This window comes from Lolium perenne, chromosome 6 (genome assembly GCF_019359855.2).
Source record: "Lolium perenne isolate Kyuss_39 chromosome 6, Kyuss_2.0, whole genome shotgun sequence".
In the NCBI taxonomy this organism is placed as follows: Eukaryota; Viridiplantae; Streptophyta; class Magnoliopsida; order Poales; family Poaceae; genus Lolium; species Lolium perenne.
The window spans coordinates 227,854,503-227,868,978 of NC_067249.2; the positions used below are offsets into that span (position 1 = coordinate 227,854,503).

General features: G+C 45.6%; 2 protein-coding genes across 2 annotated transcripts; one reads left to right on the forward strand and one right to left on the reverse strand.

Annotated features, from left to right (window-relative positions):
• The first annotated feature begins 4,131 nt into the window (after positions 1-4,131).
• On the forward strand, positions 4,132-9,255 carry LOC127309974 (uncharacterized). Its single transcript, XM_051340682.2, has 5 exons — positions 4,132-4,157; positions 4,235-4,532; positions 4,579-5,495; positions 8,334-8,488; positions 9,017-9,255. The coding sequence occupies exons 1-5, from the start codon at positions 4,132-4,134 to the stop codon at positions 9,253-9,255; spliced, it is 1,635 nt and encodes a 544-aa protein (XP_051196642.2).
• Positions 9,256-9,401: 146 nt separating this feature from the next.
• Positions 9,402-12,652, reverse strand: LOC127305902 (cytoplasmic tRNA 2-thiolation protein 1). The gene is made up of 10 exons (XM_051336503.2): positions 12,406-12,652; positions 11,956-12,070; positions 11,379-11,521; positions 11,123-11,242; positions 10,937-11,049; positions 10,758-10,850; positions 10,610-10,650; positions 10,251-10,317; positions 9,983-10,094; positions 9,402-9,683 (listed from the first exon to the last, which is right to left on the reverse strand). Exons 1-10 carry the CDS (start codon positions 12,508-12,510, stop codon positions 9,507-9,509), a joined length of 1,086 nt encoding a protein of 361 aa, XP_051192463.1. The 5' UTR covers positions 12,511-12,652; the 3' UTR covers positions 9,402-9,506.
• Positions 12,653-14,476: the final 1,824 nt, after the last annotated feature.

Sequence of the window (14,476 nt, forward strand, 5' to 3'; positions counted from 1 at the left end):
CGGTCGCGGACCGGGCCACCGGCCGGTCATGGGCCAGAGGCCACTGGACCTGGCCCGGAAGGCACCAGCGCCTGGTCCGGCGCAGACCGGGTGGGCCGGTGGCCGGTCCGGTCTGGCCGGTCGGTCCGCTGCCCCTTTTGTTCTTTTTCTTTTTATTCTTTTTCCTTTTTCCCTTTTCTTTAATAACAAATGCTCCCGAACTCCGAATCGCATGAAACCAATTTTGTTTGGAAGATAATAACGAATGCTATCTTATGGAAAGTGAAAACCCAAGAATCTGTAGGAGGGGATTTTATCATGAATATAAAAGGTACAACCTTATATCATGAATAACCGGTAAAATCACCCAACCTTGAAAATGCAATAGAAGATGCATGCGAACTCCGTTTTCGATGAACTTGGGCTTGTTGTAAAGCTAGCAACAAGCTCAAGAACCTCACACCGAGAAATACCAAGAAGAAATAAGAATATGCAAAGTATGCAAAGGATTGAGCTCCCTAAGATGATGTGATCAAGTTACCCAACCGAAAGCCCCTCTTGATAGTGCGGCTATCTATCCTATAATCCGGTCTCCCATCAACCACCTCGAGACCGGTAAAAGGAAAAAAACCTATCAAGGTCATACCTTTGCCTTGCGCATCCCATCACTTGATCATTGTCGCTTCGTGTATACTCACAAATGCTCCCCCATACACTATGATGGGAAAGCTCTATTGATGCACATCTTCACATGTCCACTATCACCAAATGGACGGCAAGCTTCAAGCATGTGATCCACTCAAGATGCTCATCTTGAACTTGCCCAACTCAACCTTGTATCTTCTCATACTCACTTAAGATAGAGCATGGCTAATATTGAGTTCCACATAAGAACTCCATCTTCATTTCTTCTTCTTGATCATATCACATATATATCTTCATACCGATGATCTTGATGCCAATACACAAGGTATATCTTTATCTTCATGGCATCCATACTTGAATCCAACACATGGAGAGCAAGTAGATCCTATGGAATATTCCTTCATATAAACTCAATGAAAACATTAGTCCATAGGGGTTGTCATTGATTACCAAAACCACACATAAGGGCAATGTACCCTTACACTCACACTACTCCACCCTAGCAGGCTTAACCTCTCAGTTCCATTTAGACTAGCTTCCATGAAAGAAATGACACCTTGTTGATGATAATACCATATCAATACTATTAACCCCTATTCCTTAATGTTGCACATCTTTATTTTTTTGAATTCCAAAAAATTACCTACATAAACTACAAGAATAAGTATATTGATATTGAATTCAAATGGACAATAAAATGATTTTATTTTTTTCCTTTTCTACTTAATATGGAATAATTAACATCTTTAAATTCGTAAATCAGAATTTGACAAATAATATGTCTAAATCGATTAGAAAAATGAAAGGAATCCAAATCTGACATTTATATCATATTTTGAACCTAAAAATCATTTTTCCAAAAAATCATGAGCATTAGATCATGTACTTGTAGTTCAAATCTGGCCGGCCTGCTACCGATTCGGCAAGAATTTGCATGAGGGGTGAACGAAAAGGTTCCAGATACACCGGTTGGGAAATTTTTCATCTTAGGTGGTCTAGTATTTAAAAAAATATGTTGCTACCAATGTGAAACCTAATTTGGTGGTTGCTTCACAAAACATCCCGTTTTCGGCACCTCAAAAATGGAAAATGACTTTTTCGCGCGATAAAAAGGAAAATTTCCTCCCGCAACATCATAAGACATCGCAAAATACACATGTGTGCATAATATGGGCATATTATCACAAACTATGCCGCGATTCTATCCATAACATTGGTCGTTTGACGTAAATGTCATGAAACCTCGAACGTGATAGCTCATTTTGTGAAGGAATTTTTGTGACGTTTGTAATTTTCCAACTTTAATATTTTTCCTTGCAATTATGACATATAATATGACACCACGCGAAGGTTTCACATTGTTTGTATCTTTTTGAATTTATTATGCCCATTTCAAACTATATTCAAAATAACAGGCATGAAGATCCCTGGGCTGAGGCTCGCTAAACTTGCACTGGATCTCTGATGAAATAGCATGTTGTGAATCTAAAAATGATTTTTATGAAAAATCTTGAGCATTATATCATGTTCCTGTAGTTCAAATGTGGTCGGCCACCTGCCGATTTGGTATGAATTTGTCTTTTTGATGAGATGTGGTCGAAAAGGATCTAGATACACCGGTTGAGAAATTATCATTCTTAGGTGGTCTGGTATTTTTGAAAAATGTGTTGGTACCAATGTGAAACACTAACTTGGTGATTGCTTCATAAAACATCCCGTGGCACTCAAAAATGGAAAATGACTTTTTCGTGCGTTGAAAATGAAAAATCGTAACACATCCCAAGATGCACATGTGTGCACAATATGGGCATATTATCACAAACCATGCCACGATTCTATCCATAACATTGGTCGTTTGACCTAAATGTCATAAAATCTCGAACGTGATAGCTCATTTTGTGAAGGAATTTCTGTGATGTTTGTAATTTTCTAACTTTAATATTTTTCGTTGCAATTATGACATATAAGATGACATCACGCGAAGGTTTCACATTGTTTGGATCGTTTTTGAATTTATTATGCCCGTTTCAAACTATATTCAAAATGGCAGGCATGAAATCCTTTGTCGGGCTGAGGCTCGCTAAACTTGTACTGGATATCTGATAAAATAGCATGTTGTGAATCTAAAAACGATTTTTACGAAAAATCTTGAGCATTATATCATGTACCTGAAGTTCAAATCTGGTCGGCCTCCTACCGATTCGGCATGAATTTATCTTTTTCATGAGAGGTGGATGAAAAGGTTCTAGATACATCGGTTGAGAAATTGTCCTTCTAAGGTGGTCTGGTATTTTTGAAAAATATGTTGGTACCAATGTGAAACTTTAATTTGGTGGTTTCTTCAAAAAATATCTCGTTTTTGGCACTTTCCAAGATGCACATGTGTGTACAATATGGACATACTATCACAAACTATGCGACGATTCTAGCCATAACATTGGTTGTTCTGCGTGAAAGCAATAAAACATCGGACATGATAGCTCATTTTTGAGATATTTGCAATATTCCAAGTTTGATATTTTTTCAAGATAGAACTTATTTTTCTGAAAATTTTGATATATTATTTGTATTTTTCTGAATTATGATGATTTAGTTATGATTTTTTGAAGATTAATGTGGTAAAAGCCGTCGGCACAGGGCTGAAATATGTGCCGACGGAGGCATCAGCACAGGCCTGACGCTGTTACCTCGCCATCACGGCAGAGAGGCTGTGGAGACGGCCGAAACTATGTCGACGGTTGCCGTCAGCATAAACCTTTCTATACCGACATTTTCCTGTGCCGACGGTTTGCCTGCTGGCTTGACCGGAACGGGTCCTGTACCGATGGCCTCGATATTTTGCCGTCAGTACAGCTGCACAGAATCTGGCCGTCGGCACAGCGGCGCCGGCGCGTTCCCGTAATGCTTGCGGGAGAGGCGGGATCGCGTCCAAAGCCGTTCGCCCTCGCGCCATCTTCCTGCCACCCAGAAAAACATCCACCCATTCAACACTTGGAGGTGTTCTTTTCTTTTTTCTTTTTGCGGGCAAACGCTTGGAGGTGTTCATTCATTAATTAAAAAAAATAAAAAAAAACGTTTGAAGGTGTTTCATCCAAATCCCAAAACCCCCGACCTGAAGACAGCATCCTCCTTCTACCCCGCCGCCACCCACCTCGCCTCCCGCTCGCTCCCGACCACCCCTCGTCCCGCACTTCTTCCCCGCATCCGCGTCGACCACCACAGCCCGGCGCTTTCTTCCCCGTACCAACTCGACGCCGCGATCGCCGCGCCGAACTCCGCTGCCTCCTATCCCCCTCACGCCAGGACCGTCCTACTCCTCGTTCTCCCCAACTCCATCGCCTTGCCCGTAGGTCTCCTCGGCATCGTGGAGCGCCGATGCATTGACGACATCTGTTTCACCGGCAAGGCGGCAACTACTTCCCCGACGTCTCCTCCCCCTCCCCGAACTCCTGAATCCTGATCACAGTGTAGATTGAATTCTAAGAGGGGGACTTAAACAGGCGATCGATGGATCCTACTGAGATTCTGGAAGGGTAAGATTCATTTTCTCTCCTCCGTTACTTTCGACATGTACTCATGGATTCTAATTCATCGCCGATCCTAATTTCAGGGTCACACCACCTACGCACACGGACGGCAAGATGCAGAGGCTCCCCCAACCGCCTCCGCAGGCCGCAGACGCGTTATCCATGGTGCTCAACAACGACGACCTCCTCCGCGAGATCATGGTCCGCCTCGGCCTCCCCACCAGCCTCGTCCGTGCTATCCTCGTCTGCAAACGCTGGTTCTTCGTGGCCTCCGACCCGCTCTTCCTCCACCGGTTCCGCTGGCACCACCCGCCCCGCCTCCTCGGCTTCTACGTCGCCACGAGGTCGACGACCAGCTTCGCGCTGCTCCGCCCGCGCTTCGTGCCCATGCCGCATGTTGACCAGCTGCCGCAGGACCTCGCGGCAGCCGTCTGCATGGCCGAGAGCTACAGCTTCCTACGACGAGGAATTCGCGTGCATCTGTGATCTCCAGAACGACACCATGCTCGTCAGCGGCTTCTACCGCGAGAGACGCGAGGTCGAAGTGCACTGGCCGATGAGCCCTCAGCGAGGCGTCGTCGCCATCCCCATGACCCCATACGACCACTTCGGCGGCCCCTCGTGCACCGTCGCCCAATTACTCCTGAAAGTTCAACACCAAGGTGGCCGCAACAGGCTCGTCTACGTATTGCTGTCCTTGGGGTTCCTCAGGAAAGAAAACAAATATTCCTTTAAATACAAGGCGCACATATACGTGCTGCAACAAGACGGCCAGTGGCGCTTCCGGTCATTGGCCGAGGTGGTGCTCCCTTATCCCAAGCCGGGCTCCAAACCTCTGCTGGTCGGCACCAAGATCTATTTGGAGCACTCTACCAGCATCGCCGCGCTGGATCTGGAAACCTCAAGCTTCTCCACGATTCCGCTCCCGGAAGGAATGGAGCGGTATGATTGCAAAGATATGATGCTTTCGGCTACCTATGATTCAGGATTTTTTCTTATCCATCTTGATAAGGACCTCGAGCTTTGTATCTGGCTCCACATTGGGGACTGGTGGCAGCTTCTTGATGTCGTTAGCTTGCCTGGGATGTTTGCTACTTTGGGGGTGACAGGTTGGACGGCTGATGGCGAGCCTGCTACTCTTTTCCAAACAACCAAGACGGGGGATTTTGCCGAGTTTGTTTTCCTCAAGTTGGGAAAATGTGCACTCTGCTACGATACTAGGCGCAGGGTGCTGCGTAAAGTGTATGAGGTGACGCAAGAGGATCAAACTCTAGAGCAGATCCATCCTTTTATGATGACATGGCCCCCCATCTTCCCTGCGCTCAAGGGTGATCATCTTGCAAGGTTTGCCTTTAGCTTTCTTAATTTCGGTGATCTACTGATCTCTGAACTAGTATGATGATATTACTGAATTATATTAAAGCTTTGCTGTCCATTTGCTTCATGTATGCTTATTCGTGATCGAAACTTGTGGTTTTGATCAACACATTATCATAAAATGTTTAAATAATAGGCTGCACTGATCATCCTACATCCATTACTTTTGTTACTTTTTCATCCCATGTACCATTGATCGTTCGGTATAACTGTGAAATGTGTATATGGTTATTGGTTCCATATGTTATCTGAAGAATTCTATTAAGCAACATATTGATGGATAAACTGTAAGCGTAAATTATTTATGCAGTTCCGAACATTTTGTCGTCTAATCTATAAGCTCGAACTTGTGTATCATTTTGGCTTTTGGTGACCACATAATATTTGATTACTGTCGTACCTTCTATTTTGTCTTTGACTATGTTCAGATGCCGGATAACACTTTTTACTGATTCCTTTATTTTTTTCTTATTGCCATTCCAGATAGAAATGTCAGCTGAAGAACAAGGACGCATTATGAGTTCTGTGGTATCTGTGTTAGTGGCAAAGCGCGCCCGACTTCACGGAGGAGTAATGAATCTCAAGTCTTGCAGTGCAGTTCAATGTTGCATTACTGCCTAGACCTGGTTTCGACCTGTTAGTGCTATCTTTACTTTTTATTTAAAACATGTAATGGAAAAGGGACTCCAGTGTTGGAATAGTTTCCTTAGAGTTTGAAAGGGGTTGCTTTTTCTGCTCAGTAAGTCTTAACAGTCTCTAAGCTTGTTTTTAGCTTCAGCAATGGAATTCTTTTTAGCAAAGAATCACTATTGTGCTTTTCAGCACTTAACTGTGAACTTTTAATATACATCCATCATGAAAGGAGGTTGCAAGAAAAGTTGGGAATCATCATCAACTGAAAACTTCTGAGTTAAGTGGCCCCCGGATGTATATGATCCGATTTCAGTCATTTATGTTGATCATTCAGTGAAGAGCCACCAACGGTGAGTATAGGGAGAAGGACAGGAACATAATAGGCAGAAACGGTGACGGCAAGGAATGTGCGTTACTGGAACTCCCCAAATCAAAAGGTACATCATGTTCACGGCATCCCGACACTTGTAACATGTTCTTACTGTCGTCTGGTTTTATCATCGGCCGTAGGAGCTCGTGTACCTAGATAAAAGGTTACCATTGCGTGCTTGTGTTCTTACCGGTGTATGGCCGAGCTGTCTTGCTTTGGTTTGCTGATGTAACATGGAGACTAAAGATGCTCTACCGATACATGATTTAATAATTTACAAGTTTACAAGTAATTTACAAAAAAAATGACAGGGTCAATATAACATACACTTACAAGTATAAATACAATCCACAATTCGAGAAACAAAAAAAAAGAAGATTCCCTTAAAATAATAGTACCCCATTCAAAACATGTTCTGAATAGTAATGGAGCGCTCAAAGTGGCGCCACAATAGGACATCTCGCTCCCGTCGCCTCCCCCGTGGGCGACCGGGGCGTCCCCGCCCTCCCCACCCTCTCCCCACCCTCCTCGCTCCTCCCCCCCGCCGCCGCCGGCGGGAGCCGCCGGGCAAAGCCCGGGCGGTGCTGGCGGCGGCGGTTCCGCTCTCACCCCTGCGTCTGGGAGGCCCGACGGGCGGGTCCGACCAGCGGCGTTGGAGGACGCCGGCTCCGGCCCAGGCCGGCGTGGATCCGCCGTGGTTGGCGGCGAGGCGTGCGCTCGCGGCGGTGGTGCCCTTTGCCTCCGTCAGCCGACGCTGTGCTGTTCCTGGTGGCGGCGGCCGATCTGGGCCCGCGGGCCTAGATCTGGGTCTGGAGGGGAGGGCCCGGCCGATTTGGGTGGTCTTCTGCTCGTGCGCTGCACGCAGGACCTCCTCTGCTACCTTCCGTCGCGGCTGGTGGTCGTGCCCGGATTGGACCGGCAGCGCTGGTTTTCGCGATCCGCCCGTTCGGGCTTGTCGGAGCTCGGTTGAGCTTCCGGCGGTGGGGTGTCGTTGGGGCGACGTCCCCACATTCTGGAGTCGTTGGGGCGACGTCCTTGCTAGCCATCTGGGACGTGGTCCTTGGGCTGGCTCAGTACTGCAGCTTCTCCGGCGGCTGCGGTCTGTTCTCCCTCCAACCAATTTGGTCGTGCTTGTGCAGGTGTGCTCCCGCGCTGGGGATGGTGGACTTCGTGGTGCCGCCAATCTAGGGTCTTGGACGCCTAGAGCAGGGTCTGGCCGAACCCTCCGCCAGCCAGCACGTGTTTCCTGCGGTTGAGTCGAGTTGGGGCTAGCTCATAGTGCGACTTAGGTTAGAGGCGCGGCAGTGATCTCCGCCTTGTTCGCTCTACGTCCTCGCGACGGCGTCCGGATTTTCTATCCAGGTTTGGACCTCGGCGAAAGCTGCATATGGCTCTGGCCTGTGCCGGCGACGGCGTCACCTGCGGGTGTCGTTCCCTTGTTGAAGGCGTCCCGATGATGGTCCTCCTGTTCGAAATGATGGATTCCATCCCTCCGCCTCAATCTGCTCCTCTTGGAGGCCTCGCTTCGTGTAAGCTTCTCTGGTAGTGCCTTGTGGAACACTGTGTGACCTCTCGATGGTGTCGCAGCCCTCTCACAACGTCGGCCTGGCTGCTTTTACACGGCTTGCTGCGGTAGCTGATTTCCTTCCTAGCGCCTTGGGGGGCTTTGCTAGGTCGGCGTCTGGTCGCAGCTCTTGCCGGTGTGCTTATCCCAATGCCGGGGGATGATGTTGTGTGTTTGGTCTGGACCTAGCCTGAGCTCCATGGGTAGTGGTTCTCGGGTCTGGGTGAAAACTTTGCAGGTCCTTCTCTGCCGACGACGATGACGCACTCTTGCGCCATTCACCTTCTTGGAGGCGTCGCCGCAAGACCCCCCCTCCTTTGGTTCCTCAAGCTCTGCCAGGTGGCCGGCCCGTTGCTGAGTTCCCCCTTGAGTTGCAGTCTTGGTGCGGTGGAGGTTTGTTGGCGTGGACACGGTCGCGATCCCTCCGGTGCAACAGAAGACAAGGCTCCCTCTTCCTGGATCATATGGCGCTTCGGCTTGCTTTTCTGTGTTGTCTTTTGTTGCGGTTTGGGTTGTGCGCTTGGCGCGTGTGTGTTGTAATCTTGGTGTAACTCCTGGCCGGTTGATGGCTTCGTTAATTCAAAGCCGGGCTCACTTCGAGCCTTCCGTCTAAAAATAGTAATGGAGCGTTCACAGGTTGATTCGTCTGTCTCTCATTTCTCAAAAGTGTAGATCAAATCTGGATTGAGATTGTTTTAGATAACATGACTCCTGCCCATGGTTCCATTTCCTCAATGAAACCCTGTGATCAGGTTTTATAGTCGACAAGCAGAACACAACAAGTTCGTCGTGACAAAAGCATAAAAACCCAGGGCGCCTCAAACACTAGCTAGATCACAGTAGGAGGGCGGGCCCCTCAACATTCCATTGTCGACGTAGGGGTCACCCAGGTCACAGCTCTAGCCATCTTCTTGATTTCAGGCGATCCGGGCAGATCATCATCTGCTCCTCTGCTCCCACAGGTAGGTGGCGAAGAGGACCAACAGACATCAGCTGAGATGGCTGATCCCACAGGAATGGTTTGTTCAGTCAGTCATTTTCCAGCAGCATTCTTCAGTCAGTCCTTTCCAGCAGCATTGGTGTGCCTGCAGCACATTGCTGGCATGGTCACAGAAGTGTGCCTTCTCTATCATGCTATCTCTGGATTTGAGATTTTGTGAGTGATCCAGACATCTTGTGCAAATCGTGTCAACTTTTTTTTTTTGAAACAAATTGTGACCTTCTGATTGACTAACAGTTCCCCGGCAGTGCTAGATACATGTATTTCATTTTGATCAATTCCCGTCTTAACAAGCAGCGACGGGCATGAACTGAAACAGAGTAGATTATAGAAGTACATCATATCATAGGGAACAAACAAAGAACACCAGCAACGGAAGTTTTCCTCGGTGACCATTGTTACAACACATATTCAGAAGTCTAAGTTGCCGTGCTTTCCATGCAGGCTCGACCTATTCCTCTCTGGACGTTTGCCTTGGCGCTCACCGTTACCATCAGCTCCAGCGCCGCTTTTAGCAGTCCTCCCTATGCCTAGCTTCGGCAGGCCTCGATTCAATCCTTCAAGCAAGACGCAAGCTTTGCATAGTTTCTACAGAGCCAGGATTTCCATCCAATATTCAGTGAGTAAAAGCGTTGAAAAAGTTTAAAAGGCAACAAAATCAGGGCTAATTCATGCAGTCAGATACTTGGATACAAATGTCCTACATCAGCTCACTGTGCTTTAGTGGTGTATTATTCAAATAATTTCAAGAAAAATAGTTTTCCCTGTATAAGCAATTAACCAACCTATCTTAAAATGTCTTAGCAAATGAATCATTCTTTGGTTATCTTGAGCTATCATAGAATCTAGCAGGGTGGCATATTTCACAGTAGATGTGATCACAATACCTGACTAGAAATGTAACCACAACGTTCACATGTTCCTTGCTCTGGCATTCTTGTTGTCGTGGATATCCGGAAATTTTCGCCAGAGGTTATGATGTCCAGGATAGCTCTAGGCCTGCATCATTGATAATGTACTGAGCCAAGCTACTGAAACCCAAGATCCATCATGTGATGAACAAGATAAATTAACAGAGGTAGCAACCTAGCATGCACTAACAGATGAGGAATTTAAATTCTATAAATCCTACTTTTGGACAGCATAAGACTTTACCTCATTCTTTCCAAATCTTTAATGAATTCACGAGCAAATCCACGATATGCATTTGGTGAATAGATACCTGAATTGTGGTATAGAACCAATTAACATATTAGATTTCGATAGAAGATGAGAACAGTGGTCAATAAAGATTCGTACTATACTCTATACATCACTCCAAGTTTGGAGGAAAAAAGATTAGCAAAACTATAACAATGTGTATGGCATTGACTATTAAATGTTAGGCACTGATTACTGGAAACATATATTTTTATTCTATATCAACCCTCCCTAGTATGTTCAGCTAATGGAACTATGAGGTACTGCTCAATTACAGAGAGTGAGAAATTGATAAGAAGTGAACCAGGAATTACATTCAGTGGAGAAGTAGTCCAGCTTTTTGAAATAAGCATACGTGTCATACAGTCAAGGATTAAATATCATCAGCACACGTTTGATAGATAAAGCATAATAAGTTAACAGGAACTTAAAATTGATTGGAATGTGACATGTAAAGGATATATAACAATCTCCTTCTCGTAGGTGTATTTGAAAGGCTTGCATCTAGGGATTGGTCCATCTTCACCAGTAGTTATGAAGGTGCACCTACTTAACCTATAAAATAAAAGCATATTACCAACACAAATTATTAAAGAAAACAAAGATAAAATCATACCTTATTTAGTATAACCAACATTTACCTCGCAATATCGCCACGCAAAATATTTAGCAAAACAGTCTCTGCAATGTCATCTGCATTATGCCCAGTTACAATCTTATCAACCTTCAACAGAGCAGCACCTCGGTCTAGTGCCTAATAAGAATGGAATGTTCACTTGATTAATGAGCATGCAGTTGTCTTAATGAGAAGGGTATGTAAGAGCTACCTGACGTCGAAAAACACCACAGAAAGTACAATTGTTTTTAAGGCCAATTGCTTTCACAATATCATCCATTGTCCAGTCATAGAGATCCTTATAAGATACTATTTTCAGTGGTAGGCCATACTGCAATAAGTGAATTGTATGGTTAAATCAGTAAAACATGAATATGAAAAAAATGTATATCAAAATAGTACAAGAGAAAAACATTAAGAAGCATATATTTGCAGCAGAACTGGGTGTATCACGTAAGGAGGGGAACCTGGATCTCATTCCTTTTAACAGTTTCTAGAGAGTCATCTCTGTAGCCTGTGATTCCCTCATCAATCGATAAAAGGAACAAATCGAGGCCATAGTTGTGCCGTTTGTTTAACTCTGATAACACGTATGCAAGCACAGTCGAATCTGCATAAGAGTAATAAAAAGTGTTATCATCTGCTACAAGACTGAGCTCGATAAGCAAGAAATAAGCATTCCAAGCTTATGAAACCTTTGCGCTATACAGATAAGATAAATGCTTAATACTGCCAGTTGGATTATCATATTTTTTCAAACAGCAACAGTAGCAACTATATTTGTAAATTGGTTGTCTTAAATTAAAAGCATTATCCCTGTGGCAGCGGCGAGAAGGTTGAACAAACATTTTGATAACACACACTTTGCATTTGCAAAATGCATGGCTCTCAAGGAGACAATATCACCTAGCGTACTAGACATGCAAGGGATATACAGAAGCGGGTGCTAAGGTGTCTAACATTCAATGAGTAGTGAGTAGGAAGCACATGTGTTGCATAAAAAAGCATTGGTTACTTGATTGTTTTGTGCAAGTCTGCAAATACCTTTTCCACCAGAAGCTCCAATTGCCACACGCTCGCCGGCTTTAAACAAATTGCTGTCAACAATTGTTCGATGGATCTCGTCCTCGAAGACAATATAGAAACATTCCCTGCATATCTACAAAGCAAATGTCAAATACTCCTCAATAGCTACCAGATGATAAAAACAAAAAACTTGTCAGCTAAAAACAAGAAGGTGATACAGTGCATACGCATATACAGAAATCGCACAGATTTTGGTGGAACGTCACAATTTACAGCATCAAATAATTTTGCAAAAGCCTCATGAATACACAAATGGTACATCTTTTTTCTGTATCTACTTCCCAGAACTATAGCAATCCGATGAACTGATATGAAGCTCCTATATGCTACAACTAAACCGTGGGCTGGAACTACACTCGAAGCATAAAAAAAAAGGAGTATTGAAAGAGCTAAGCCGGCGAGGCTCACCTGCTCTAGAGTCTTGGGCCGCTTGAGCGCGGCCTTCCGCTCACCGCAGCGCACGCAGAGACGGCTCCCTGCCCTTGTCGGAGCGGCGATTGACTGCATGGGCATCTAGATGCGTCTTATTCCCGCACGAATCCGGTGGATGGTAGGGAGTACGGCGTAGGACAGCTGCGGGGTAGAGTAGCTGTACTTCGGCAGGAGGAGGAGCTGAGGCTGCTTCGGCCACGCCGGAGAGGATTTCGGCGGCGAGACTGGGGACAGGGGCAGGACGAACACGAGGAACTAGCAGCCAGGGTCAAGGTTGGCCCAAATTTGGCGGGCCTTTATTGGGCCGGGCTCTATACCGCGCTAATTTTTGTGGGCTACTAGTTTGGCGTGTCTTTTTTGGGCTTTTTTGTTTCAAAATGTTACCTCCAGAAGGAAGCTTTGCTTTCGAAACACTCTTGCGAATAAAGAACCGATACTTCACATGGGAAGATGCTAACGGTGCAAAGGCGTATGGTTATGTTATAATGACGGCTTCCACTGCTCATGATTAAAAGATGAAGCTTTTTTCACTCTTCGGACACATGCAAACTTTTCCTATCATAAGGTGAAAAAGGAAGGAATATTTTGCTGCTCATCACCCCTTATCATGTACGAAATCATGATGTGGCTCTTTTGCCATCCTTTCACAACTAATCAGCCACTCTGAATTTTGAAGTAACTTTTCTACACCCGCTTCACCCTTGGTTGTCTTGGTCTCTTCCTAGCTAGGTACTAGTTCCTAGTCTTGATCATTGCAAACCGAGTAGTCAGCTAGGTCGTAGTACTCCCTCCGTTAATAAAAATATGTCAGATTTATCTAAATTCGGATGTATCTACATATTAGATAAATTTGCAACATCATTTTATGGATAGAGGTTGTATGATTTTAGCAACACCACCGGCTATGCACGCCCTTCTTTTCCTTTCTTTTTCTTCTTGTTTGAAGTTGGCCTGTGCACATATTTAGTACTCCATCCAGTCCTAAATACTTGTCACATATTTAGGTAAAAATGTAGGCTAAAATCGCCCTAAGTTCATTGAACTTGCGATAATTATTTAGAGTCTGATGGAGTAGTATTTGTTGGATAATTAGGCACAATTTTCATGATTAATTTCAGAATATAAGCATGACGAGAGCAACTACTAACATGTGAAACTCGAACATACTAGATGCATTAATCAACATGAATAGTAGCGGGGCAAACAACATAACATTCATCGCTAAATAGATCGAGATATGTCGCACGTACCGATCTAGTGGAGGTGGCGATGGAGGTGTAGCAGATGACGTCGCAGCAGTAACGTTGTTGACGACGGTATGCAGCACCGCCCGACTTGGACGGAAGACGGTCCGTGATGAAGAGCTTGAGCAGTCGCGCAGAGCGCTTTCTAAAAACCTAATTCGCCATCTCCCGTACAGGAAGCGAGCGGTTCCGGAGACTTGCCCTCCCGTTCGTCGGTGCACGCCGGCGGGTGGGATGGAGTAGGCTACGATGGCGGCGCAAGCAGAGAGAGGTGGTAAAACCTTAACTCGTGTACCTGATATGTTTCTGCAGTAGCCATGGCCACGGTCCGTGAGCGACCCGAACCGACTATGCGACGCGTCCATCTAGGACTCTGTTCGTTTTCCTGTACTGCAAAAAGAAAGGAAAATCTCGGCTCGAGGGTCAAACCACTCACTGATGGGGATATGCCCATAGGGGGTGGGTCGCCAGTCCCACTCGCCACGAGGATGAAGGCCCAGGGAGGACCGCCAGTCGCCCAATCGACTGGGCCCGAAGGCGACTGGGCCGAAGCTCTAAGGACAAGATCTGCTCGATTCAAGATAGAGAATACTTGAAGAAGGGTGCGGTATCCCGGATTTGTAGTAACTGATACGATTCGGAGTTATCCCTTTGTAACCCTAGGCCGGGGGTGGAAATATAAACCCCCGGGCTAAACCCTAGAGGGACACATCATCTGAGATCCAATCTCCTCATTGTAAGCTCTTGGCTCATCGCCGACTGAGCCCCCCCATTGTAATTCTCCACTGAGCAATAAAGATTTA

Coding starts and splice junctions, on each gene's coding strand:
- LOC127305902 (XM_051336503.2), bottom strand. CDS start 12,510: ATGCCCATGCAGTCAATCGCCGCTCCGACAAGGGCAGGGAGCCGTCTC. Junction 11,050..11,122: donor GTGGTGTTTTTCGACGTCAG/GTAGCTCTTACA, acceptor CATTCTTATTAG/GCACTAGACCGAGGTGCTGC. Junction 10,318..10,609: donor GGACTACTTCTCCACTGAAT/GTAATTCCTGGT, acceptor ACCACAATTCAG/GTATCTATTCACCAAATGCA.
- LOC127309974 (XM_051340682.2), top strand. CDS start 4,132: ATGGATCCTACTGAGATTCTGGAAGG. Junction 4,158..4,234: donor CCTACTGAGATTCTGGAAGG/GTAAGATTCATT, acceptor TCCTAATTTCAG/GGTCACACCACCTACGCACA. Junction 8,489..9,016: donor GCAGTCTTGGTGCGGTGGAG/GTTTGTTGGCGT, acceptor TCTTGATTTCAG/GCGATCCGGGCAGATCATCA.